General features: G+C 38.1%; 3 protein-coding genes across 3 annotated transcripts in view; 1 reads left to right on the forward strand and 2 right to left on the reverse strand.

Moving 5' to 3' along the window:
- Positions 1–25,372, reverse strand: part of LOC120628649 (GATOR complex protein NPRL2) — a 70,620-nt gene that overhangs the window by 34,016 nt on the left and 11,232 nt on the right. Inside the window, exon 4 of the mRNA XM_039897189.1 lies at positions 8,001–8,137. Within this exon, the coding sequence (XP_039753123.1) occupies positions 8,001–8,137 (137 nt within the window). The remainder of the gene's footprint in view (positions 1–8,000; positions 8,138–25,372) is intronic.
- LOC120628651 (protein ANTAGONIST OF LIKE HETEROCHROMATIN PROTEIN 1-like) lies at positions 22,024–24,489 on the forward strand. The gene is made up of 2 exons (XM_039897191.1): positions 22,024–22,491; positions 23,553–24,489. Exons 1-2 carry the CDS (start codon positions 22,184–22,186, stop codon positions 24,454–24,456), a joined length of 1,212 nt encoding a protein of 403 aa, XP_039753125.1. The 5' UTR covers positions 22,024–22,183; the 3' UTR covers positions 24,457–24,489.
- LOC120628652 lies at positions 22,488–24,959 on the reverse strand. The gene is made up of 2 exons (XM_039897192.1): positions 24,491–24,959; positions 22,488–23,425 (listed from the first exon to the last, which is right to left on the reverse strand). The coding sequence occupies exons 1-2, from the start codon at positions 24,663–24,665 to the stop codon at positions 22,632–22,634; spliced, it is 969 nt and encodes a 322-aa protein (XP_039753126.1). The 5' UTR covers positions 24,666–24,959; the 3' UTR covers positions 22,488–22,631.

The raw sequence follows: 25,372 nt of genomic DNA on the forward strand, positions 1-25,372 counted from the left end.
GAACTTCAAAACCTCTAAACGCAGAGGTTTTGTCATCATAAACTTAAACTAATATTCTAAAGAGGAGAGTTTTTTTTTTTTTTTTTGTACCCAATAGGCTCCGACAGTTCTGGAGCGATTTTAACAATTCCTTCACCAAATGAAAACTAAACTATCTCGAAATAACATAGGCTTTCATTTGGCTCCTGAGGATGCTCCGGTTTCGGAGCGAAACGTGCGTTGAGGGTACATTGCCGATTATCTGTTTGATGTGGAGTATAGGGATTTAGGAAATTATAAATTAAACCATACTGATTCTTTGCTTTTCGCGTAGCATAGCAAATTAAGCTTTAAATTGGCAATCTTTGCCAACGATGTCGCGGTATCAATCTAATAGGTAATTATTATAATATATGCATATTGTATAGGTCTCTTGTTTATTATGATAATTTAGTCATATTTGTCCCGTTTGGCTTTATACGAAACGAATTATGTATAATGAAAAAAATATCGCAAAGTTATGAAGTCATTGAACTGTTTTATCTCTGCGTTCGTAGGTACATAAAATATGCTGCCTACAGTACTGACTGCATTGTACAATAAATGCTTGTTATTATATTTATTAGACGGTCTGTTAGAGCGGAAAGTTCGGTGTTTATAAAGAAAAACACAGATTGTTCTTAGCACCACTTTATTATATATATATTTTATAAACTTGTAATGTCCACATTAACCACTTAGCTATTTACTTGGGTTATACGAGTCGCGGAACCCTAATTTATTTATACTTTATTTGTACACCACTCAGAAAATCGAGACAAAAAAAAGAACAAGCACATGAAGAATGAAGCAGGATACAAAAGGAGGCCTTATCGCTAAGTAGCGGTCTCTGCCAGGCAACCTTAGGTTTAGGAAAACTAGAAAGAAAACGAATAGGTGGGGTACACTATTTAATACATACATATATCTACATACTAATACATGAACCAGACTACACAAATACAAAAATACTATTGATAAATATAAAAAATAAATATACTAATACATATCTTAATATACCATAAATACTTAAATATGAGTATACCCTAATGAAGGGTTTATTCGAGCCGGAGTAACCTTATCTTTAATATCCTTGCTGAAAGCCAACCGGCAGGCAGAAACCAGGTCCGTAGTTGGGCAGCAATTTCACTGAAGAATAAGAACTGAATGGATTTGGCAAAATGTATCGATTTTATAGGCCCATATTGCTGATCGACAATTTAATAGTGACGTAAATTAGGAAATAGCAAGTCATTAATATGCAGCCAGTAGCTAGGGTTGTCACAGGTCGTAGTGCTACGTGGTGATGGCAGATCAGAATAAACTTCTTTTTTTTTATTCCACTACAAGTCAGCCCTTGACTGAAATCTCACTTGCATAGGCAGTAGACAATTATCTCCCCGGGGAAAGAATTAATTTTTTTTCTCCCACAGGATTATAAACTATCAGAGCATTGGCGCACAAGTGGAAATAATATCCTAATAATATATTATGTGTGATAATTAACACGGGTAAACTTCCCAAATTCCATGTTTTGACGGCTGATTGGCGCAGTGGGTAGCGACCCTGCTTTCTGAGCCAAGGCCGTGGGTTCGATTCCCACAACTGGACAATGTTTGTGTGATGAACATGAATGTTTTTCAGTGTCTGGGTGTTTATCTATATATTATAAGTATTTATGTATGTTATTCATATAATTATTGAACATACATAACACAAGCTATGCTTACTTTGGGGCTAGATGACGATGTGTGTATTGTCTTAGTATATTTATTTATTATTATGTTCCCGTGCTTTACCAGGTGGACACGTTAATTATATAATTTTTGTTTCCTGACTGTGCCAGCCCTGCTGGGGGTAAGTGATGATGCAGCCTAAGATGGTGGCGGGCTAACCTGTTGGGGAGTATGCTAGTCATATCCCTAATCGGTTTCTATGCGACATCGCACCGGAACACTAAATCGCTTAGCGGCACGTCTTAGGTTGGTAACTAGCCACGGCCAAAGCCTTCCACCAGGCCAGACCAGAGAAAATTCAGAAATTATAAATTCCCAAATTGGCCCAGCCGGGAATCTAACCCGGGACCTCCGATCCCAGCTAGCATTTCTAACTTTTTTAAGTAATGTGAGTTTTAAGCAATTAAAATATCACTTGCTTTAACGGCGAAGGAGAACATCGTGAGGAAACGTGCATGCCTGAGAGTGTTCCATAATGTTCCCAAAGGTGTGCGGAGTCCACCAATCCAGACTAGGCCAGCGTGGTGGACTACGGCCTTAAGCCCTTCTCATTGCGGGAGGAGACCCGTGCCCTGTATTGGCATATTATTAATATTGTGTTATGTCGCTACTAAAAAGTAGTATGCGTGTGTCAAATATATAAATATGTTTAATGGCTTTTTATGCATAATAAAAAAAATAGCATGCTGCAAACCATAAGTAAGTGCGGGAAATTGTATACTCCTCCTTCCGCACAAAACGGGGTACAAAGTTTTTGCTTCACGCATTAATGTATGTATAGATTAATAAGTTTATATAAACTTTATGTTGGATAACGGCAAAGCGAAACAGCAATAATAATCCATTCATATTAAATTAATAATTATAATATGCCACGGTCTGTATATTAAGCTATTTATCGCCACTTTAAATAACTAATTGCTTATATCTGTTATTTAGATTAGGTTTGTTATGCTCTCGGGAGCATGTTTAATGGAAACAACTATGTACTGTATAATTAAAGTGTAACTAAGCGCCTCGCTATCATGTTCTCGTAGTGAAAGAATTACGTTAAACCTGACCAGACCAGGGAATTAAAATATTAAAAATTCTCGACTAGGCCCTGCCGGGGAAAAACCCCGGCCTCCTACTTAGAAATATTGGATAGAAGCAGGCGTTACTTTGCGAAATTAGAATTCCATTTGCTTAAACAGGAGGTCCCGGGTTCGAATCCCGACGGGGGCATTTTGAGAATTTATAATATCTGAATTTTCTCTGGTCTGTTGGGAGGCTCCGGCCATGGCTAGTTACAACCCTACACACAAAGACGTGTCGCTAAGCGATTTAGTATTCTGGTGCGATGTCGCGTGGAAACTGATTAGGGGTACGACAGAAAATTAAAAAAAAAACACTTTACGTATTTTATGGACGCCCTCCTGTCATGTTTTGAGCAAATAAATGAATTTCAATTTGAATAATGGTATGCAGTGTATTACCAATGGAAAGCAGTGATGCGGTTTAGGTGTAAACGCGCTAGCCTATAAAATGCCTATTCACTATTGCCTTGAAGTTACCCCAGTTATGCGTGGCGGGAAACACAGATGCCGGAAGGGCGTTCCACTCCTTAGCGGTTTCTATCAGAAACGTGTATAAAAAGTGATTTTTGCGAATTGATTGGGTGTACCACCGCTTATGGCGTCTCAGTGTTCTGTCTCAGTTAGCATAGGCAGGAGACAAAAATGATGTCCCCAAGGGATATAATACACCAACTGCCAAAACAAGGAAAATTGGAAATATTTGGATTTTGGATATTGACAGTCAAATGGCGCAGTGAGCAGCGACCCTGCTTTCTGTTTCTAAAGCCGTTGGTTCGATTCCCGCAACTGGAACATTAATGCTTTTCAAAGTATGTTAGTTCATATGTACTTATGTAATAAGTATTTATGTATATTATATTCATAATAATATTTATCACCTCTCTTAGAACTTTTATCACCAGCTATGCTTACTTTGGGGCTAGATGGCTATAATTCTATTGATGAGGTATATATATATATATATATATATATATAGAAACCCAATAAGTATGTAGGTATGGATTTAATCCATTCCCTTAATAATGCATCATCGTACCGGAACGCAAAATCGCTTGGCGGCATATCTTTGACGGTACGATGGTAATCGGACTAGCTTTACAAACTATTTATACAAAACGTATAATTTTATATCGCATATTTTGTTTGGGGGTCACATGTGGAGGTCAGAATTTCGGAGCCGTTGGAAAAGTTAGTTAATCGGGCAGCAGAACAAAGGATATCCAGAAATTATGAATTACCAAACTGCTTCTTCTTCGGGGATGGACCGCGGATCAACTTTTTTTTTTTATTTCATCATAATCAGCATATCTACCCATTACCGGGCCACTGCAGGGCATGGGTTTCCTACCATAATAAAAAGGAGTTTAGGGCGTAGACCACCACGCTGGCTCAGTGCGGATTGGTGGATTTATTTGTTATTAATCAGAACAACCAAAAGCCAATTACACTCATTAAAAAAGATAAAGTAAAAGAAAAAAGGAACAAAACAACGGAGCGGAAAAGAAAAACCTAATACACTCAAACCTGGGTAAATGAGAACTGGATAAGTGAGAAAACTCTATAAGTGAGAGTAATAGCCAGGACCCGTCATTTTAAGCTCCCAAAACCTCTATTAGCGAGAAACAGAAACCTTTGTAAGAGAGAGTCGTTTTTCCCTTTCGGACCTCCGTAAGTGAGACTGCTACTTATCTATACCTCTATAAGCGACACAGTCGAGCAAGCAATATTCGACAAAATTTATGAGTTAGAGAAAAACATTCAAAATACAAAAACAGAAACCCAAACGAAATTCACGGATTTTTTTAAATGTAAATAAGTTCTAAATAAAATTACATGTCTTGTTATTGCTGCGTACCTCTATAAGAGAGAAACGCTACCCATGTACCTGCATTAGCGAGAAACTCGGGTTAGTGAGAAACCTCTATAAGCGAGAATGAGATTGTGCTCCCTTGAACTCTCGCTTATCCAGATTTGACTGTAATTAACCATTATTAAAAAGAAAAACAAACTCAAATTAAAAGAATTACAGTACTTATGCCTATTTGAAGTAAATGAATTTTGTATTTTTGATTCGAGTGCCCTAAGTGGAGCCGGATGACTGCACTTCGGTTGCCGGAGTCGCGGTCGGTTGCGAACGAGTTCCCGTGACTCTGTAACCCGTAGCCAACGGCGTCTTGCGGTTAATCCGTTAAGACGAATAGAAATCATTCACCTACACTAATTTATCATCATCATCATCATTATCATTATTATTAACAATAAATAAATATATATACTATGACAATACGCCCATCGCCATCTAGCCTAGTAAGTGTAGCTTGTGTTATGGGTACTAACACCTTTGGGAACATTATGGAGCACTCTCAGGCATGAATGAATGAATACACTTTTATTGTACACCACATAAACATAACAAATTAAAAGTAAAAATTTAACAAAAGGTATACAATTTGGCGGCCTTATCGCTACATAGCGATCTCTTCCAGGCAACCAAAGGCGTAAAAACAGCTCAAGAAGAGGTGGTGCATTTAACTGTACTGTGTTGCAAATAAACATGCATAAACCTATATATACAAATATAATATGTTGCACGTTTCCTCACGATGTTCTCCTTCGCCAAGTGATATTTTAATTGCTTAAAACTCACATTACTTAAAAAAGTTAGAAATGCGAGCTGCGATAGGAGGTCCCGGGTTAGATTCCCGGCAGGGCCAATTTGGGAATTTCTCTGGTCTGGCCTGGTGGAAGGCTTTAGCCGTGGCTAGTTACCACCCTACCGACAAGGACGTTCCGCTAAGCGATTTAGTGTTCCGGTGCGATGTCGCATAGAAACCGATTAGGTATATGACTAGCACACTCCCCAACAGGTTAGCCCGCCACCATCTTAGACTGCATCATCACTTACCCCCAGCAGGGCTAGCACAGTCAGGAAACAAAAATTGTATCCCCCGATTATATCCCCTGACAAGGGATATAATTAACGTGTTCACCTGCTGAAGCACGGGAACATAATAATAAATATACGGGCTATATTTCAATTTTAGGGTATGCAGTGCTTTAGTGCATGTATGAAGTGCACGCCACTGAGTATCACCCATCCTGAGGCGTAGGTGTTAAAACCCACACAACTGCGCCCTTGGCGTGTCATCAAAAAAGGTTTATCATGACTGACAAGTAGAACTATAATGACTTATGTGCCTCATATTACACTGGCAATCACGCCCTTCAGATCGTGGCACAACAATGCTGCTTTGCGGCAGAAATAAGCTCTACTACTACTGTTATCGCCCTAACACCTGAACCACTGCGGTTTTCTCCGCTCTAGATCGCATAGTAACTATAATTAATTCCGATCAAGCAATAAACAATCACGCGAGGCGGCCATTAAAATTCATGAGCGAGTGCGCGACGATAATTCGCACAGACTGCGTTCGCACGGCCAAGCGTGTACCTTCTCACTATTTGCCTACTATTTATTGTGGTAATACATATCCATCACACTTTGAATCTTCTTTAACTATACAGCCCATCTTCATTATCATTACAACCCATTAACGGCCCATTACAGGGCTCGGGTCTCCTTTAGGGTGAAAGCCGTTATCCACCAAGCTAGCTCAGTGCGGATTGGTGGACTTCACACACCTTTGAGAAAAAAATGTAGAACTCTCAGGCATGCAGGTTTCTTCACGATGTTTTCCTTCAGCGTTGAAGCGAGTGATATTATAATTACTTAAAACGCACGTAACTTAGAAAAGGTTAGAGGTGCGGGTTGTTATTCGGACTCGGACCAACGGGACTGGGCTATCAACGCTTCTAATATACAGTATTGAAGCATAAATACCTATTGTGTAGAAGCTTACGCCAGTGGTAGCTTGGTAGAGTTTATACGATTTGTACATGAGTACTTGCAGGTGGGAACCGAAGAGTATATAATCACTACATTTATATCCTCAATCTCAGGATAAAGGTAAGGCTGTTATCTAATTAAAAACTTTAATTTTGGAATTTGATTCAGATTGAGTGACGACTGTCAAAATAGGTTCACTTGTGACATTCTCAAACGATGATGTTTTACCAACATAAAAACAACACATTTAATATTCTTCAGTTGCCTACGCTACACGGCATTCAATATAATTTATAGTTCGTTGTAGGTTTCTGCTATGTCTTAGCAGTAAAATATTTGAAATATATTTTTATTAGAGTTTTATTAGTTAATTATGTTCGTCGCAGTGTCCCGTGGATCACTGCGATCTTCTTAACGACAAGGCTGCTTGAAGGCAGGCTTTTAAATTTTCTATCTTGTGAGGCTGTGTCATCTCTCACAAGATAGAAAATTTAAAAGATTGTAAACTGTAAAATGATGTTCAAAAAGAGCAATCTGCTTAGTATCTTGCCGGCGTCTCGGTAGAATCAGACTTCCGAACCGGTACTAGAGTCACTACAAACAGACTGACTTGACGTTTCAAAGTTGCTTATAAACTGGGCCTACTTGAAATAAATGTTTTTTGTTATTTTTTTATATAGGCTATTTTATATATATATAAATAAATAGCTAGTGCTGGGGCCACGTCATGATACCTATATCGTGTGCACCAGCAATACAAAGATAATTCTTTTAAAGCAAATAAACTGTACATAACAGCTGTACAAACAATTAAACAAAATGGATGGAGTCATTGCGCTTTTGTTTTGTACGACACTATTGCTATTTTGGCTAAACAGAGCCAGTATTTTTGCTCTCTAAATCTAATCGTTTGATTGGAACACGAAATAAGTCTAACTGAGTACTGTGTCTGAGACTTCTGAAAACCTATTATCTTTTCAGTAAACTACTGCCATAGTTTTTACTGAAAGAAATCAGATACAGCCTTAAAATCACATGCAAAATTAAAATCTTGTGACTTTAATAAGTACGCGTCGCGTAGCTTAGGTACTATACGCGTGTCGGTCTTTCATCTTCAATAGGGTTGTCAAAAATAAATATACTTTTTTTGGATTAATATTTTACAAGGTGATTAATTATGAAATATACTTACTTATGCACCCTTCATCAGTATTTCATAATTCGGTTCCATGTTGTTTATAGGAAGGCTTCATAAATGCCTTCAAGAATATTGATTTTTATAAATTAATTCATATAAACTTATGTGTTATTTGTGAAACTTACTTGGTTGGTAGTGAGGTCCCACTGGTCAGCGACGAAGGACTGCCTGCTGTACAGGAACACGGGCACTTGGTGGTCCTTCACTGGCGCTGGGTCGCTGTTCACGCGGACTACCGTCAGGTGGGTAGTCGTCGTGCCCACTGTTGGACAACAAAGGTTGGAAGATAGAAAGTTACTAAGTTATACAATTTTCTACTTATGTTAAATTTGTGGAATTATTAAATTTTAAAAATGGCTGCTTCCGAACTGCTTGTACTAACATTTTTTTAACACGATACATTATATAATTAAATGTATTTTAAAACTTGTTTTATAATATTACATTTCAATCAATAATTTTACATTTCAATTAAATTTATTCAGCATATATATAAATATATGCTGAATAAATTGCAATTCAATTGTCAGAAGATGATGACGTCCTAGGCACAGCGATAAGCGTTGAAATCTTGTTAGTGGGAGGTTTTAAGGGGCAATGAGAAAATTCATTATTCCAGTTTGCGGTTAGTTAACGATTGGCAGACCAAGCTGATGAGCAATAGGGGGAGGGGTCCCCTTTCTGAGGGAGGTGTCAAGCTGTCCCGATCCCCACTATGTAGCGTGGGAGCCTTGGCACTCGGCTGGGGCGGTTGATAGACGTCCGGGATGTATACAACGGGTTCCCTGGGTGTCAACGAGAGGGACATGCGTCATGGTTTTTAGTTTAGGTATACAAGCCCGACATAACCTCTGTCCTGCCCAAAAGGACGGGGGTAGCCATAAAGCTGTCCAAAACGAAAAAAAAAAAAAAAGGGCGTGCAAGGAACACGTCTTCCAAAGTGCCACCCTGTAGGTAAAAAACATTACGTGCGTGTTATTACACCGGCAACCATGATCTTCCGACCGCGGTCCAGCAAGCCTGCTTAGCGGCAGAAGTAACTATGGGTTAGTATCTCCCGGACGACCTGTCACGAAACGACTACCACTGGCTTTCTATTACTACACATTAAATTTTTTGTGTGTTTGAGTGGATATATATGGTAGACTGCATTCGGATTCCAGGATACTGTTTATTTCCAGGGCAGGATAACGTACGTCTGCCGCTCGCTACTAGTTACTAGTTCACCCTTGATTAAGTAACGTCTGTCCGTTTGTCTCAGTTTTTTCGAACGGTCTAAACCGATTTTGACGGTGTTAAAGAGTGATGCAGGCCTACTCGCTGGCATTGTCGTAGGCAACAACTGTAGTTATATAAGAATGTACATGACACTACTGAGTGGAGTATACGCAGGAAGCTAATAAAGAATCAACAATTCAAGATTGAAATAAATTGCAGATTTAATTCTTAATGAAGAATCCTTAAGGCTACATAAAGAATGTGACCTTGATTTCAAACATACGTTTAAGATTTTTCCAAACATTACATTAATTCATCAACATCATCATATAAGCCCATCACCAGCCCACTGGAGCACGGGTCTTCCACTATGAGAATGTGTCAAGGCCGTAGTTCACCACGGTAGCCCAGTGCGGATTGGTGGACTCCACACACCTTTGAGAACATTATGGAGAACTCTCAGGTTTCCTCACGATGTTTTCCTTCACCGTTGAAGCAAGTTATATATTAATTAGTTAAAACGCACATAACTTAGAGAATTTAGAGGTGACATTCATAAATTTATTGCCCTGATACCTTAATAAGTAACGCCTAATATGAGGAAATTCCTAGGCATACATCGACTTTTCAATAATAGTTATGAGACACCTCAGAGTTGGTGAAACGTTTTTATTCTATAAACATCGCCTAAATCGTTAGACATTCGATTTGTGCGATTCCTAGGTTTAGTGAAAACGGCTAACCTGTTTGGCAGCTATATTAAACCTAATCAGTTCCTACGCGGCATAGTACGGATAAGTGATACGCTTAATCACTGGGCACCTCATTGTCAATAGGTACGTAGCCACGACCTAAGCTTCTACACCAGGGAATAAAACCAGGAACCCCCCACTTAATTTAATTTTTTTATTACACAACAGGTTAGCCCTTGGCTGCAATCTCAACTGGTATAAGTGATGATGCTGTCTACGATGGTAGCGGGCTAACCTGTTGACTATAGCAGTTATATTTAACCCGTAACCCTTATTTGTACGCGACATCGTAAACGAACGCTTAAACGCTTAGCGGTACGTCTCCGTTGGTAGAGTGGTAACTAGCCACGGCCAAAGCTTTCTAACAGACCAGACTAGAGAAAATTCAATTTCAGACGGCCGACTGGCGCAGTGGGCAGCGACCCTGCTTTCTGAGTCCATGGCCGTGGGTTCGATTCCCACAACTGGAACATGTTTGTGTGATGAACATGAATGTTTTTCAGTGTCTGGGTGTTTATCTGTATATTATAAGTATTTATGTATATTATTCATAAAAATATTTATCAGTCATCTTAGTACCCATAACACAAGCTACGCTTACTTTGGGACTAGATGGCGATGTGTGTATTGTCGTAGTATATTTATTTATATTAATTTCGGCAATAATAAATCCCCGAATTAGCCTTGCTGGGAATGGAACCCGGCACCTCCAACTTAAAACTACAGCGCTCACCACTGCGCGATAGAGGTCGACAAGGTTTTATTCAGGAAGATAGAGAGTATTTAATATTAAACGTTACTATTCCAAACGTGCGATAGCGAGCGATAGCTTTGATTGATATTTCATCAAAGTACTCAAAGGGTCAGTTCGGACTCAGCGGAAAAATCCTTGCTGCCTTCGCTGCGTGAGCAAATGATAAACGAACGCAATTGTGTAATTATAATATTACTACCTATATAGCGATAACAGCTGTTGCCTGCGACCTGCGTTTGATTTTGTTTTTTATGTGGCATTCAATTTGCATTCAAGTATTCAGTAGCGCTAAGCCTTAAATGGGGGGTTTGCTGCTGTCTGCTGAAGAGTTCTGTCCTCTATCTCCAACTACATTCATCAGATCTGCACAAAGTTTTGGCAAAACTAAACACAAATTATAACCTCTGTAGTACAAAAATAATTATTTAAATCGGTTATAATTTGTCGGAGTTATGGTGTTAAATCGTCAAACACTCATCCCCTCTCCCAAAGGAACCGAGCTTAATGTCGGGATATAAAGTATCCTATATTACTTCTAACACTTCCAAAAATATGTGTACAAAGTTTCATGAGGGTCGGTTAAGTAGTTTTTGCATGAAAGCGTAACAAACAAACTTACATTCACATTTATAATATTAGTAGGGATTCGTATCTTTACATTTTGGTATTTATGTATATCTATCAACACTCTTGACACTATCCCGTTCTCTTGCTGTAAGTCCTATCTACAAAGGTTGCCTGTAAGAGATTGCTTGCAGCAATAAGGCCGCCTTTGCATTTACATTGTGTACTGTATACTCCTTACTGTTTCTTTTCCTTTATGTTATACGTGCAATAAAGTGTTTCTTCTTCTTCTTCTTCTTCTTCTTCTAATTAACAAATACTGAGTAAATATACTACAACAATACACACGTCGCCATCTAGCCCCAAAGTAAGTGTAGTTGTGTTATAAGTACCAGAATAACTGGTAAATATTTTTATGAGACAATATCATATCATCATATCGACCCATTACCGGCCCACTACAGGGCACGTGTCTCCTTCCACAATGAGAAGGGGTTAAGGCTTGAGCCCACCGCGCTTGCCCAGTGCGTATTGGTGGACTCCACATACCTAAGAAAATATTATGTAGAACTCTCAGGCATGCAGGTTTCCACACAATGTTGTCTTTCACCATCAAAGCAAGTGATATTCTTTAAATAGGTACTTAAAACGCATATAAGTTAGAGGTGCGTGCTGGGATTCGAACAGCTGTGAAGTCGAGCTCCTACCCACTGCGCTATCACCGCTACAAGTTTAGAAAGTAAATTTTTATGAGTAATATAAACACAGATAACCAGACACTGAATAAAAATCATGTTCATCACACAGACATTTTTTCCAGTTGTAGGAATAGAACCCACATCGACTGTCAAACGAATTTTGATTTTTGAAGGTTAAATGCATGCCTTGGAATTTCCTTTGATTAGGCGATGCCTTACTTAGCTTGTCCGTCGTTAGTGAAAACAGGCATTATTGCCTGTCTAAACGGCTTCGTCGGACATCCATGCATATACTCTGTGATATGAGTAGTGATATCTTTATGAGTTCTGTGTATACATAACCGCATGTCTACTTGATGCTTATCAGTACTTTTGACCGAATTTTAGCAGACACTTTTTGACAGTTGTGATTACGATATCATCGCTATCAGTACCCTTAGTATGAAATTTTTGTATTCGCAATCGAATGCCTTTATTACAAAACCGATCCATCTATTTTTAAGACCGAACTGTCGTCGCTGTCGAGTAATAAGGGCCGTAGAGACTTCGTGAGATTTCGAATACTCCGCAGGCATTTTAAAAGGTAAAATGAAAATTGTTTATGTTGGAAAAGAGCAACTACGGAGTTTCTTGCCGGCTTCTTTTAGGTAGAATCTGCCTTCCGAACCGGTGGTAGAGTCACTACAAACAGACATACCTACTTGACGTTTTAAAAGTGCTTATATTAGGCCTACTTGAGATAAATGAATTTTTAAAAATATTAACCCCTTATAAGTTCAAAATTTTTTGTTTTATTCCAATTTAAATTTCGTATAGATCTGATGAAGACTTTCGGAGACATATTATTTTCTATAGCATAAATATGCATTGTTTAAGCAATCACACAACAAAAAATCACAGCTGTACGATCGAAAGGGTTACGCAAAGGTAGTCAGTAGGTATATCGGGGTGCACCTTTATTTTCTATCAAAGTTAGCAGCAGTTGCATACTTTTCAATACTAGAAGCTAGTTGTAGCACAAAGCAGTTAAGCTTGATTTATACAAAAAAAGCATTTCGTTGAGAAGTTTTTTTATTGTTTAAGCATTTTCTTTGTTTTACTTGACGTTTTCGTGACGACGTATTTCGACTCTCGTAAACGAGTTCACGATTGCCAGTCACCAAATATTTGTACTAAGGCAACATAATTCCACTGGTTCGTTTTACCCGGCGACAAGATAAACTCCGCCATTATAGCCTAATCAGCATGTTTCAAGGCGATATAAATTGTTTAAACATTTGTTTGTGAACATCGTTTGCGTAATTTTTAATATGTAAATCTGTACCGTATATATATTTGAAGTAGAGCTTTTTGTGACAGAGCTTGTCCGTGGAAGTACTACCGCAATGCTTTCTCTTCTCTAATCTTGATTTATGGGAACTGGGGGTATGTAACTGTTTTGGCGCATCAATTATCTAAGGAGGCCAGAAAACTTTATGACATATATTAAGTGTCCATTAAGCGTAGGCAGTAATGAATATAATTAAGTAGTTACGATGAGGGTGGCATGTTCAGAATTGAACAAACCCTCCATAAAAATTAAGAAGAAAAAAAAAAAGAAACAAAATGCTTTTTTCTGCCGCTAAGTAGCATTGTTGCAATGCTGTGTTCAGTGTCTGAAAGACGTAGTTACCGGTGTAATTACAGGCGTACAAAACTTACGCCTCAGCACGGCTAGCATGGGCTAGCATATATTATTTTAATATTTTTTCCACTGGAGCAAGAGTTTTCTCCTGAAAACTATATCCCCGGGGAAAGAATAAAAATTTATCGGCTTTATCAACTCATTTATTTAGCTTTATCAATTCTCAGAGTATTGATGCACAAGTGGAAGAAAATTTCAAATATAATATGTGTAATAATAAAAGAGGATAAACTTCTCCTATTCCATGTTCCCGTGCTTTAGCAGGAGGACACGTTAATTATATCCCCTGTTAGGGGATATAATTTTTGTCTCCTGTCTGTGCTACCCTAAAGATTGATGGACACAGGGCGGAAAATTGCAGTACGTATTCCTTGCATGCCCTGCGAAATGTTGCTCTGTTTTTAGACGACGGTTTTCCAAATACCATCTTCTGACCACCAATAAGCTGGGAAATCTGCTTTGTTCGCCAATAATAACCATAAAAAAGCAAAACATGTGTGTACTTTATGTACACCCGTTAAAAGTTATACTTCTTTGGCGTAACAAGATAAAAATCTTTTCAAAAATGTTATCTTTCGCCTTATTCTACGTTTGTAGAAAAAACGACACTAACAATAAATAGAAAAGAGGTATTGTTTGAATTATTAAAAGTCAACTATGTAACCTTACTTAGATAAACTAAAATGTTGACGCTAACTTCATGGTGTCGGTTTTTTGTGACGGTGTAAAATTTACTCTCACCATTTTTCCCTAACGCGCCATAAGAAGTATAACTTCAAAAATAATGCTTGCCTTTGGTGGTCCGACAGATTTGATTAATATGCGTTTTACGAAAACACAAAATTATATTTGCCCAGACAATTATTAGGGAAATACCGAAGAAGCTTAAGCTCGCAAGCGTCTACTCAAATTCAAATTCACTTATTTCAAGTAGGCCTACTTTATAAGCACTTTTGAAACGTCAAGTATGTATGTTTGTAGTGACTCTACCACCGGTTCGGAAAGCAGATTCTACCGAGAAGAGCCTCAGAGAGACTCAAGAAACTCAGTAGTTGCTCTTTTCTTACATCATCATTTACAATCATTTTGCTATCTTGCGGGAGATGAGAGCGAGGCTGGCTGCTTCCAATCTACCTTGTCATTGAGGAATTCATCAAATGTATAGTACCTCGCTGTACTAGATGCGATTTTTACACATTTTTTAAATGTATGCATTGGTAGGTCAAGAATTTCCTTAGGAATCATGTTGTAAAAGCGTATACTCAACCCCACAAAGGAGTTCTGCACCTTTCGCAGACGATATGCAGATATTACTAATTTATGTCCGTTTCTGGTAAGTCGATTGTTAATTTCAGCTTTTTGTTTATAAAGAGTAATATTTTGTCTCACAAAGACTATATTGTTATAAATATATTGCGAAGCTACTGTAAGAATACCTTTTTGTTTAAATTTTTCACGAAGCGATTCGCGTGATCCAAGTTTATATACTACTGGACATAGGCCTTCCCGAGAGCGGCTAGATGAGAAAATCAAAGGAACGTGTGTGGTGGACACACGTTCCTCTGCTATTCTCATCTAGCCGCTTTCATCTACGTTTCAAGTCGCAATCGCAGTTTCGAGTTGCAGGTTCAAAACCCGTCAGTTCCGATGAGAGTAAGTTCTTAACAATTATTCATTGTAGCAACATCTCCTGAGGATGCTCCGGTTTCGGAGCGTGACCAGCATATAAACTTATGAAACATTATAAATTAATTAATATACTACGACAATACACACATCGCCAACTAGCCCCAAAGTAAACATAGCTTGTGTTATGGGCACTAAGATGACTGAGGAATAATTATATGAATAATATACATAAATACTTATAATATATAGATAAGCACCCAGACACTGAAAAAACATGAATTTCATCACACAAACATTGTCCAGTTGTGGGAATCGAACCCACGGCCTTGGCTCAGAAAGCAGGGTCGCTGCCCACTGCGCCAATCGGCCGTCCCAGACATTATACCTAAATTACCAACAAACTTGGTATAACGCACTGCGAAACTGGTTCAGATGGTAAGTGCAAATTGGTCGAACTAACACTAATTATTTGTCGAGATTATTAAGCTGATCGCATATCACCAAGAGCTACTCGCATTTATTTGTAATTTCTAAAACTAAATATTATGTCATCCGGTGAATTTAATTCTTACCCATTTAAAATTTTATTTCAGCTGCCCACGACGATGTACGTTTTCATTAACGACGAAAAAAGCAATGCCTAAATAAGTAACGCCTAATCTAATGATATTCCTAGGCATACGTTTCACCATCGACCAATAGTTATTACCTAAGAGTTGGTGAAACGTTTTTTTTCTATAGACAACATAAATCTGCTAAGGCTCATTTTCTCGCTCAATAAAGACGACTATTATTTATTTACCTACTCTAACTCATATTTAAGTACTTCTGTACATGTTAAAGTATGTATAAGTATATATACTTTTTATGTCTATCAATAGTATTGTTGTATTTGTGTAGTCTGGTTTATGTATTTGTATGTAGTTTTTCGTATGTATATGTTTTAAACAGTGTACCCTACCTTTTCGTTTTTCTTTTTAGTTTTCCTAATCCTAAGGTTGCCTGGCAGAGATCGCTACTTAGCGATAAGGCAGCCTTTTGTATCCTACTACATTCTTTAAGTGTTTGTTCTTTTTTTTTTGTTTTCCTGAACGATGTGGTGTACAAATAAAGAGTATAAATAAATCATTAGGCACTCGATTTAGGCCATTCCTAGGTTTAATGAAAACGGGCTTTTGTATTACGATCACTAAGCTGTATCTAGACGAATTCCTCCGCGTTTTTAAACAAAATCCCTGGTAGTATTCTTGGGATAAAATTTCACTAGGATGCAAGCTATGTATAATGTGTATGCAAAGTTTTGCGTGCATGCCATGCCATGCATATGTCACAAAGCTATTTTTTGTACTTTTCTCGAATCCCCCGGGAACGATACTAGCTTTCCGGGATAAAAAGTACCCTTAGTCCATCCCCTAGATGCACGCTATATATGTATCAAATTTCATCAAGTTTGGTGCAGTGGTCAAGCCGAACATAGCCGAAAACTATTTATCATTAACGAGTCGAATCGGCCCACTAATGGGCACGATATCCTTTCAAAATAAGGAGGGGTGAGGCCGTAGCGCCACGCTGGCCAAGTGCGCAACTTTACACTCCTTTAAAAACATTATGGAGAACTCTTAGGCATGCAGGTTTCCTCACGATGGTGTTCTCCACACTATATAATATTATAAATATAGAACCGATTAAGAACGCACATAACTCCGAAAAGCTAGACATGCATGCCAGAGATCGAACTCAGTCCCCCGGAACGGAAGTCGAGGCGTAAAGTTAGAAACTACTAAGCTATAGCCGTTTGAACTACAAGTATGTATAAAACTAAAATTCCAATGCTTTAATTTGAGTCGAGTCGATTTTGAGTCGATACGTTGTGTGAGCACCATTACGATGTTTAGCGGTTGCCAAGGCGGACGAGTATTGACTGTTTTCCTCATCATTCGTAATATTCTAATTCGTACGCATTTCAAGTTTACTCGTTTTGGTAAGAGGCCGGCCTTCCGAGTCGTTCATTAGAGTTGTCACTTCAGCGTACGAGCAAGCGAGTGTCCGAGGAATTGGAGTATATTGAGTAGGATATTTATATTTTTTTTATCTCGAGTTCATGACTGCATTGTTTCGTCCTAGATGGCGCTACAGTCGCTATGAGACTGACAAAAAGGCGGCTGATTTGCGCAGTGGGCATCAACACTGTTTTATGAGTCCAATGCCGTTACACTGACATTGATTTTTGTTTTGTATTTTTTTTCTTGTTCCCGTTTTCATCTGTATAATTTAATCTGCTATGTATTTAATTAGTGTAATTGGTGTTAACCGTACTAATTGAATTAAAAAAAATAATTGAAAAACATTCATGTCCATCACATAAACATTATCCTGTTGTGGGAATCAAACTCACAGCCTTGGACTCAGAGAGCAGGGTCGCTGCCCACTGCGCCAGTCGGCCTTTGAGAACACTATGGAGAACTCTTAGGTGCAAGTATTCCTCACGATTCGTTTTGCATTGCTGTTAAAGCAAGTCATATTTAATTGCTTTTATTAAAATGCAGAAACTACTGGGTATCGAACTCGGTTACTGGGAAAGCGATGCTGAAGTGTTAACCACTAGGCTACCACCGCGTAGTATTATATATATACTGGTATATATATATCTCATCATCATCCGCAATCTATTAAAGTAACACTGCTGGCTACACACAGAAAACGTTGCCAACCCCCGTGTCTCAGAGAGCACGTTAAGGCAGCGGTCCGGGTTATCATCCCCAACTGTAACTATAGTCGTTAAAGCCCACCATGCCACATTGATAGTAAAGCTTTTCCAAAACGCCAAAAGAAAAAAAAGGCACCGGATATTAGAGCATAGATCCGCAAATTATCTAACTTCGGAAAATTCTTTAACAGAAAATACACATTACCTTACAATGTTTGGCAAAATCCGGGATTCGAATGCAGGACCTCGTCATCCGTTTTTAAACACTAGACCAACGGGGCAGTATATCGTGTAATAGAAAGTATATAAGTTGCTCGCGGACGTAGTGGCGGAGAACCGCTAGTTACTAAAACGATTATGTTTTTATCGTTCGTTCGTTTTACGGTTCGTTCGCTGAAATAGTTTGCAGCACGCCCACACGCTGGAGACTATGTGAAAACAAAATAAATAGATATAACATTTATAAATTACATTTATTTATATACTGTCAGGTGTGAGGCTTCAGTCGCGGCTAGTTACCACCCTAACGACGAGGGTCTAACAAGCTAAAGCAAGCGAATCAGCGTTCCGGTACGATGCCACGTAAAAATACTAGGGCTAAGGCTTTATTAGCTGAGTTTCTTGCCAGCTTCTTCTCGGTAGAATCTGCCTTCCGAACCGGTGGTAGAGTCACTACACACAGACAGACTTGACTTTTCAAAAGTGCTTATATTAGGCCTACATATATAAATAAATTTTGTATTTTGAATATAAATTACATATCCATAAAAATTAAGCTGACTATCATCTTATACAGCATCGTCTCCTACCACCAGATGGAATTGCATTCAAGGTCTAACTTGTATAGGAGTTAAAAAAAAACTTATTTTTTTCATCGAAACAACGAAAACTCATAATTCTTAAGTATTAATCATTTAAATACTACGAAACGCAACGCACGAATATCTACTACGGGCCCACGGGGAAGTAGCCGACGCCTACCATGAGCAGACCTTACAAACTATTTTAGCGAACGCACAGTATTTGCGAAGCATATTTAGAATTCTAATGATATACCATTACCTACCGGTGCAGATTGTTACCGTGCAGATCACCAACTTACTGCAGATAAAAATCAAGGCATATTAAATCTTATGGTAAATAGCAATAAAGCGATCTGAGTTTATATTATAAGTTGGTTGGTGAAACAATAGGTGTGTAAAGTAAACGCGTAATTAATTGATTACCGCAGTAAACACAATGTCACTCGTGCTCTACAGTTATGGCATTGCTTTATGATATTTGACGACCTCCGTGGCACAACGGTGGGCGCTGTGAATTTAAGTAGGAGGTCCCAAGTTCGATTCCCTTCAGGGACAATTGAGAAATTGGATAGAAGCAGGCGTTACTTTGCGGAAATCTACGATATATTATGAAAATTACGCTTAATTTGCTATACTCCGCGGAAAAGCAGGAGAATCTGTATGGTGTTATTTATAATTTCTTCAATCCTTATACTCCACACGAAACAGATCTTCGGCAATGTACCCTCTACGCAAGTTTCGCTCCGAAACCGGAGCATCCTTAGGAAATGTTGACTTTACAATGAATAACGGCTTTGGCCGTGGCTAGTTACCACCCCATCAACATAGACATTCCGCTAAGCGATTTAGTGTTCCGGAACGATGTCGCGTAGAAACCGATTATTATGACTACCATACTCCCTAACAGGTTAACCGGCGTCCATCTTGGACTGCGTCAGCACTTACCACCCAGTTGAGATTGAAGTCAAGGGCTAACTTGTAGTGGAATAATAAAAAACAAAATGTTGTCTATGGTTAACTATCTATACTTCTGTCTATCTATATATATAAAAGAGAAAGTGTGTGGGTATGTTCCGTATAGGCTCCGAAACGGCTGGACCGATTTCAATGCAACTTTCAGGGAATCTCCGGATTGACCTGGCGAGTAATCCTGTACAGTTTGGTGACTGTCAAATACAGCTTTTATTTACTATGATGATATTCTATTGTTAGGTGTACATGGGTGTAGATAATGATCTTCACCTGCTCGAGAAGAGAATGAATACGGAAAGAAATAAATGATTTAATATATTATGAGACTTGAATTAAAAATTTAATGATGTAAGTTTATTGCTTAAATAAAATAAAGCAAAATCTAGCCAGGCGAAGCTGGGTACGCTAGTATTTTATAAATTCGACAGTGTCTTTGTTTGTCCTTACTTTACTTCCTAACTAATAAACCAATCGACTTCATTTTTGGCATAGAGTTAGTTGGAAGGACGGAGAGTAACAAAGGCTTTTTATTTATTTTTTATCCTGGGCAAAAAAAGGTTCCCTCTAATGTTCTAATCGTTTGCCAAAAAAATGGGGAAGTTTGTGAGCTAACAACAATCCGCGGTTGTGAAGTGAGGCGTACGCGGGCCGTTTTCACTGTTTTCGAACAAAATGCGCTGCATACAATAAATTACTGAATTAGGGTTATGTGTGTTCTTAATTCTAACAATAATGTTTACTTCTAAAAAAAGTATTTTTTTAATATCATTGGGACGGATCAAGCGTACAGCGTATTTTGGAATTTGTGGGGTGTACCATATAAAAAGTCCCAATCATATTACAAAATGTGAAAATTTGTATATTTGAATGTTCCTTACTCCTTCAGGTGAAAGTTGGAAAATGTTTAGCTTTTAAACCCTGAATTTAAACATATATTTCACTGTATTTCGGTAAATTCAAAAATTCCCACAAGGATACAATAGCCGAAATTCACTCGCTCGCGTACTGTAGCCAATTAACTAGGCTAGCAGGTTTTTTATATATAATTATTTAAATTTTATATTATTACTAGCGGAACCAAGCGCCATCTGTCGGGCTGATTTGTGAATCTAAACCATCCACCCAAACGCATACCAAAAAAATCATTCAAATCGGTCCATCCGTTTAGGAGGAGTTCAGTGACATACACACGCACACAAGAAATATATATATAAAGATTTGAATGTAAGCCCTTAAATATCATTTGCTTTAAGGGTGAATTCAATATTCTACGTATATTATTTGTAAATATATATATTAATAATCTATTCATCAACTAACATATGTGGTAACACGTTATATGTATAAACGCTTCATAACTGCACGTGATCTAAATGAATTAACCAATTTAAAATTTTGAGTAAATATGAATTAATAGATTCAAATATAAACAAATGAAAAGTTAAACGCGACAACCGTAATAAAAATGCGAGGCATAAAGCTATTATACGTACGATATTTAATTGCGTTCATTTAATTTCTTACAGTCAAAGAAAATAAAGCCTAATAAATTTTCATGGGAGGAAATAAACCAAATATACAATTTCCAATAAACGAATAAGGTTAATAGTTATGGCTTCTGTTTTGACAGAATATCCTTTTAAGATATCGAACTAACTAATCAAAGAAAGTCTGAGGTAAATGGAGGGAGATATATTATGAAAACGGGAAAAAAAACATCGCTGGCCTTTGATGAATTTTGACTACAGTACCAAAGCACAGACGTACGTACATACGTAAGTACGGTGAAAGCTCTCCGCACGGCTAGCAAGGGCAGGAGACTATTATATGCCCGGGGAAAGGATAAAAAATTTTTCCACAGCTTTATCAACTCTCAGAGCACTGACGCACAAGCGGAAATAATATTTAAATAATGTATGTGTAAAAATAAACGGGGGTAAACTTTTCCTATTCCAGTCCCCGTGCTTCAGCAGGTGGGCACGTCAATTATATCCCTTGTCGGGGGATATAATGTTTGTCTTGTGCCCGTGATAGCTTTGCTGTAGCTTTAACTTACGGGGGGACCGATTTCAAGCCCAACGCACCTCTAAACTTTCGAAGTTACGCGAGTCTTAAGCAATTAAATATAATTCGCTTTGACGGTAACGGAAAACATCTTAAGGTCCTGCATGTCGTGATTTACTAATCCGCACACTGTGACTACGTTGTGGCCTAAACCCTTCTTATTCTAAAAGTGCCCTGTAGTGCCCAATAATGGATTAATGATGACGATGATTGCCGAATACTGCATTAATATCCGTTGCGTAGTTTAAAAGATCCTAAAACAACTAAAAAGTTCCACCAGGCTATCGACGACTTCCCTAAGGCATCTTTTCCATTACACGGTTGTTCAAACGTACGGTGTGTAAGCCGTACGGTTGAAAAAACGTGCTAGCTTGTACATGATACGGCAAAATCACCGCGCGAGACATTGGTAAGTACTGGCTAGTAGCGCTTTTTACTCGGGCTGTGTAGGACGTGCTGCGTCATGAATTTTCTTACGAAAAAAAAGATTATAGTTGCTTATTACATATATAGGAAAAAGAAAATAGAAAAAAAAAGGGAAGTAAGGTTTTGGATACATCCGATTTTAGAAAAAAGGGAGGAATATGGCGCGTTTCATACACTTGTCAAGAATCAATTGAGAGAAGATGAAGACAAGTTTTACAATTATTTTAGAATGCAGAAAACTACATTCGACAACTTGCTCCAAAAATTATCCCAGGAACTAAAACATCAAGATACTTTTATGCGAGAGAGTATATCGCCCGCAGAAAGATTGGCTGTAACTCTGAGGTAAGTAGGTACAAAATTAAATGACATATTTTAGTTTAAAATTGTTTATTGCACACAAACAAAATTATTACATGTAATTGAATTTTAATAATTATTAATTTAAGAACAAGTAAATCAAAAAATACACTACGCTGAAAATGCTACTCAAGTGCGGTACTAAAATCGAATTCGTCTTCAATAGAAACTTGAGAATCTGCCGAGATACTTTCCGCATTTACACTATGTACAGATAATTGTGATTCGGGTCGGTAGTGGATTGGCTCTAAACCAGAACCGTGTCCAAAATCATGAGAAGACGTCTGTGGACGACTTATTCCATAGCTCGATCTAGCAGCTGTAGAATATCCATATGTTGACGATTGCGCATTTGAGGATGCTGTACCACTTAAATATCCTTGATGGCCTTGATCCCATTGGTTTCTTGATGTAGGTATATACTGAGTACACTGTCTTTGTTGAATATTTTTAATTATTGAAATTACTTGAAACTGAAAGTCTATCATATTTTCATCACTGAACTTGTCAACTGTATCAGCGATTCCCATAAAAAAGTTCATACTACGGCTTTTCTTTTTCTCATCTCGTTCTGCTGAATCCATAAACTTCATAAACCTAATGTCAACTTCACTTAGTTCATTTTTTCTTTTTTTTTTAGCCCTTTGCGTCTCACTCCGTTCAGTGTATCCCGAGCTTGATTGATTCGGGACTGCACTATCAAAATTTTCATTACTGAGGCTAGAATCATGAACATGTTCAGTCATGTTAGAATCGGTCTTGCGATGCTCAACATTTTTTTTTAGGAACATCATTTCATCATAGAACATATATTTTCTTATTTTTTTTGCTGAAGAACCAGACTTACATTCATTAATTTTTTTGTCATATTTTATCCAGCTATCTTTCATATTGGTCCACTTCTTCATCACCATTTGCCCTGAAAATAAATAAATAATAATTATTAAATTCAAAATTTATGAAAACCCCCGACCTAAACTGAATCGACCCCGACCTAAAATGGGGTTTTAGTATTTGAACCTGAACCGTTTTGTTTTATATTTCAGGTATCTAGCAACAGGAGATACCTTTACTGACCTATACTACAGCTATAGAATTGGAATAAAAACCATAAGTTGCATCGTACGTGAAGTATGCCACTACATTTGGTTAGAACTGTATAAAGAATATATGAAAATGCCATCTAAAGAAGACTGGCTACACATTGCAAGCAAATTTCAAGAATCTTCCAACTTCCCGCTGTGCTTAGGAGCGGTCGATGGAAAACACATCAGACTTATTAAGCCAATTGATAGTGGCTCGATGTTTTTAAATTACAAACATTTTTTTTCTATAGTTTTGATGGCAGTAGTAGATAGCGATTACAACTTTATATTTGTTGACGTTGGCGCCTACGGAAAGGAGTGTGATTCCAGTGTGTTTAAAGAGACCCCATTTTGGAAAAATTTAACAAACAACGGATTAAATCTACCCGATGCAACACGTTTGCCTGGAATTGACTACGATTTGCCATATGTGTTCGTTGCGGACGAAGCCTTTGCTTTGCATTATCACTTGCTTCGTCCATTTGGTGGTCATCAGCTTGATCAATTAAAACGTACATTTAACTACAGACTCACAAGAGCGCGAAGATTTGTTGAATGTGCGTTTGGCATTTTATCCAATAAATGGCGAATTTTTCACCGGCCAATGAATGTGTCCATCGATTTGGCAGTTGATATTGTGAAAACATGTTGTGTTTTGCAAAATTTTATACATAAGCAGGAAAACTTTCAGTTTCACAATGCGAGTGAAAATGAGTCCACCCTTGATTCAGAATCGGAACTAATCCAGTTACCTATCACGAATGCAGTTCGCGGAAGTTTGGCGGCTAATGAAGTTCGCAACAGATTTGCACAATATTTTGTATCTAACGAAGGTCGCCTCTCCTATCAAAACAACTATGCATAAGTAAAAAGTTAATAATTAAATATCTGTAACTTACCAAACTTGTTTTTCTCATCACCACTTAAATCTTCAAATGTGGGCTGGAAATGAATAAATATTTCTTTCCAGGAATCATATTTAAGCCGCTTATTTTTATAATCGTCGATGGTCTTATCCCATATTACAGGCCTTTCTTGAATCAACGTAATTAATAATTCTTGATTTATGTTCATTTTATAATAAAATCGCGAAACAGCGTATATAAGCGGTCACGAATCCGTGCGTACGTCCGGCACCGTCGACACACCCCGATAGACTGCCATACAACACTGGTGAAAATCACGCCGTGCGTAGACGCGGCGCGCCGAGGGGCAGTCACGGCGCACGCGGCCGCGGCGCCGTGCCTTGGCGCCACCGTGCATGTCGACAAGCTCATATAGTGATCCATACCACACTGACGACCGTGCCTACACGCGGCGAATTAACCGTAGATTTTCACGGCGAGAAACCGTGTAATGGAAAAGAGGCCTAAGACCTTTGAACATTTTGGACAACTTTGGAATATTTAAAACATCAATTTCTCCTGGTTTTCCAGGAAACCCAGGAGAAATTGACGGCCGATTGGCGCAGTGGGCAGCGACCCTGCTTGCCAAGTCAAGGCTGTGGGTTTGATTCCCACAAGTGGAAAATGTTTGTGTGATGAATGTCGTTCCGTGTCTGGGTGTTTATTTGGATATTATAAGTATTAATGTATATCTATATAAATAAAAATGTTATGTTGGTGTGAGTGCGCTTCAAAAACTCAAAAAGTTCTGCGCCGATCGAGCAGAATATTAGCATGATATTATAATACGAATCAAAGATTGTTTTAATCTATTTTTCTCAACCATTCAATCACAATGTGCCACAGCGAAGCATGGCAGGGTACAGCTAGTTATTC

The sequence above is a fragment of the Pararge aegeria genome, chromosome 13, assembly GCF_905163445.1.
Source record: "Pararge aegeria chromosome 13, ilParAegt1.1, whole genome shotgun sequence".
Lineage (NCBI taxonomy): Eukaryota > Metazoa > Arthropoda > Insecta > Lepidoptera > Nymphalidae > Pararge > Pararge aegeria.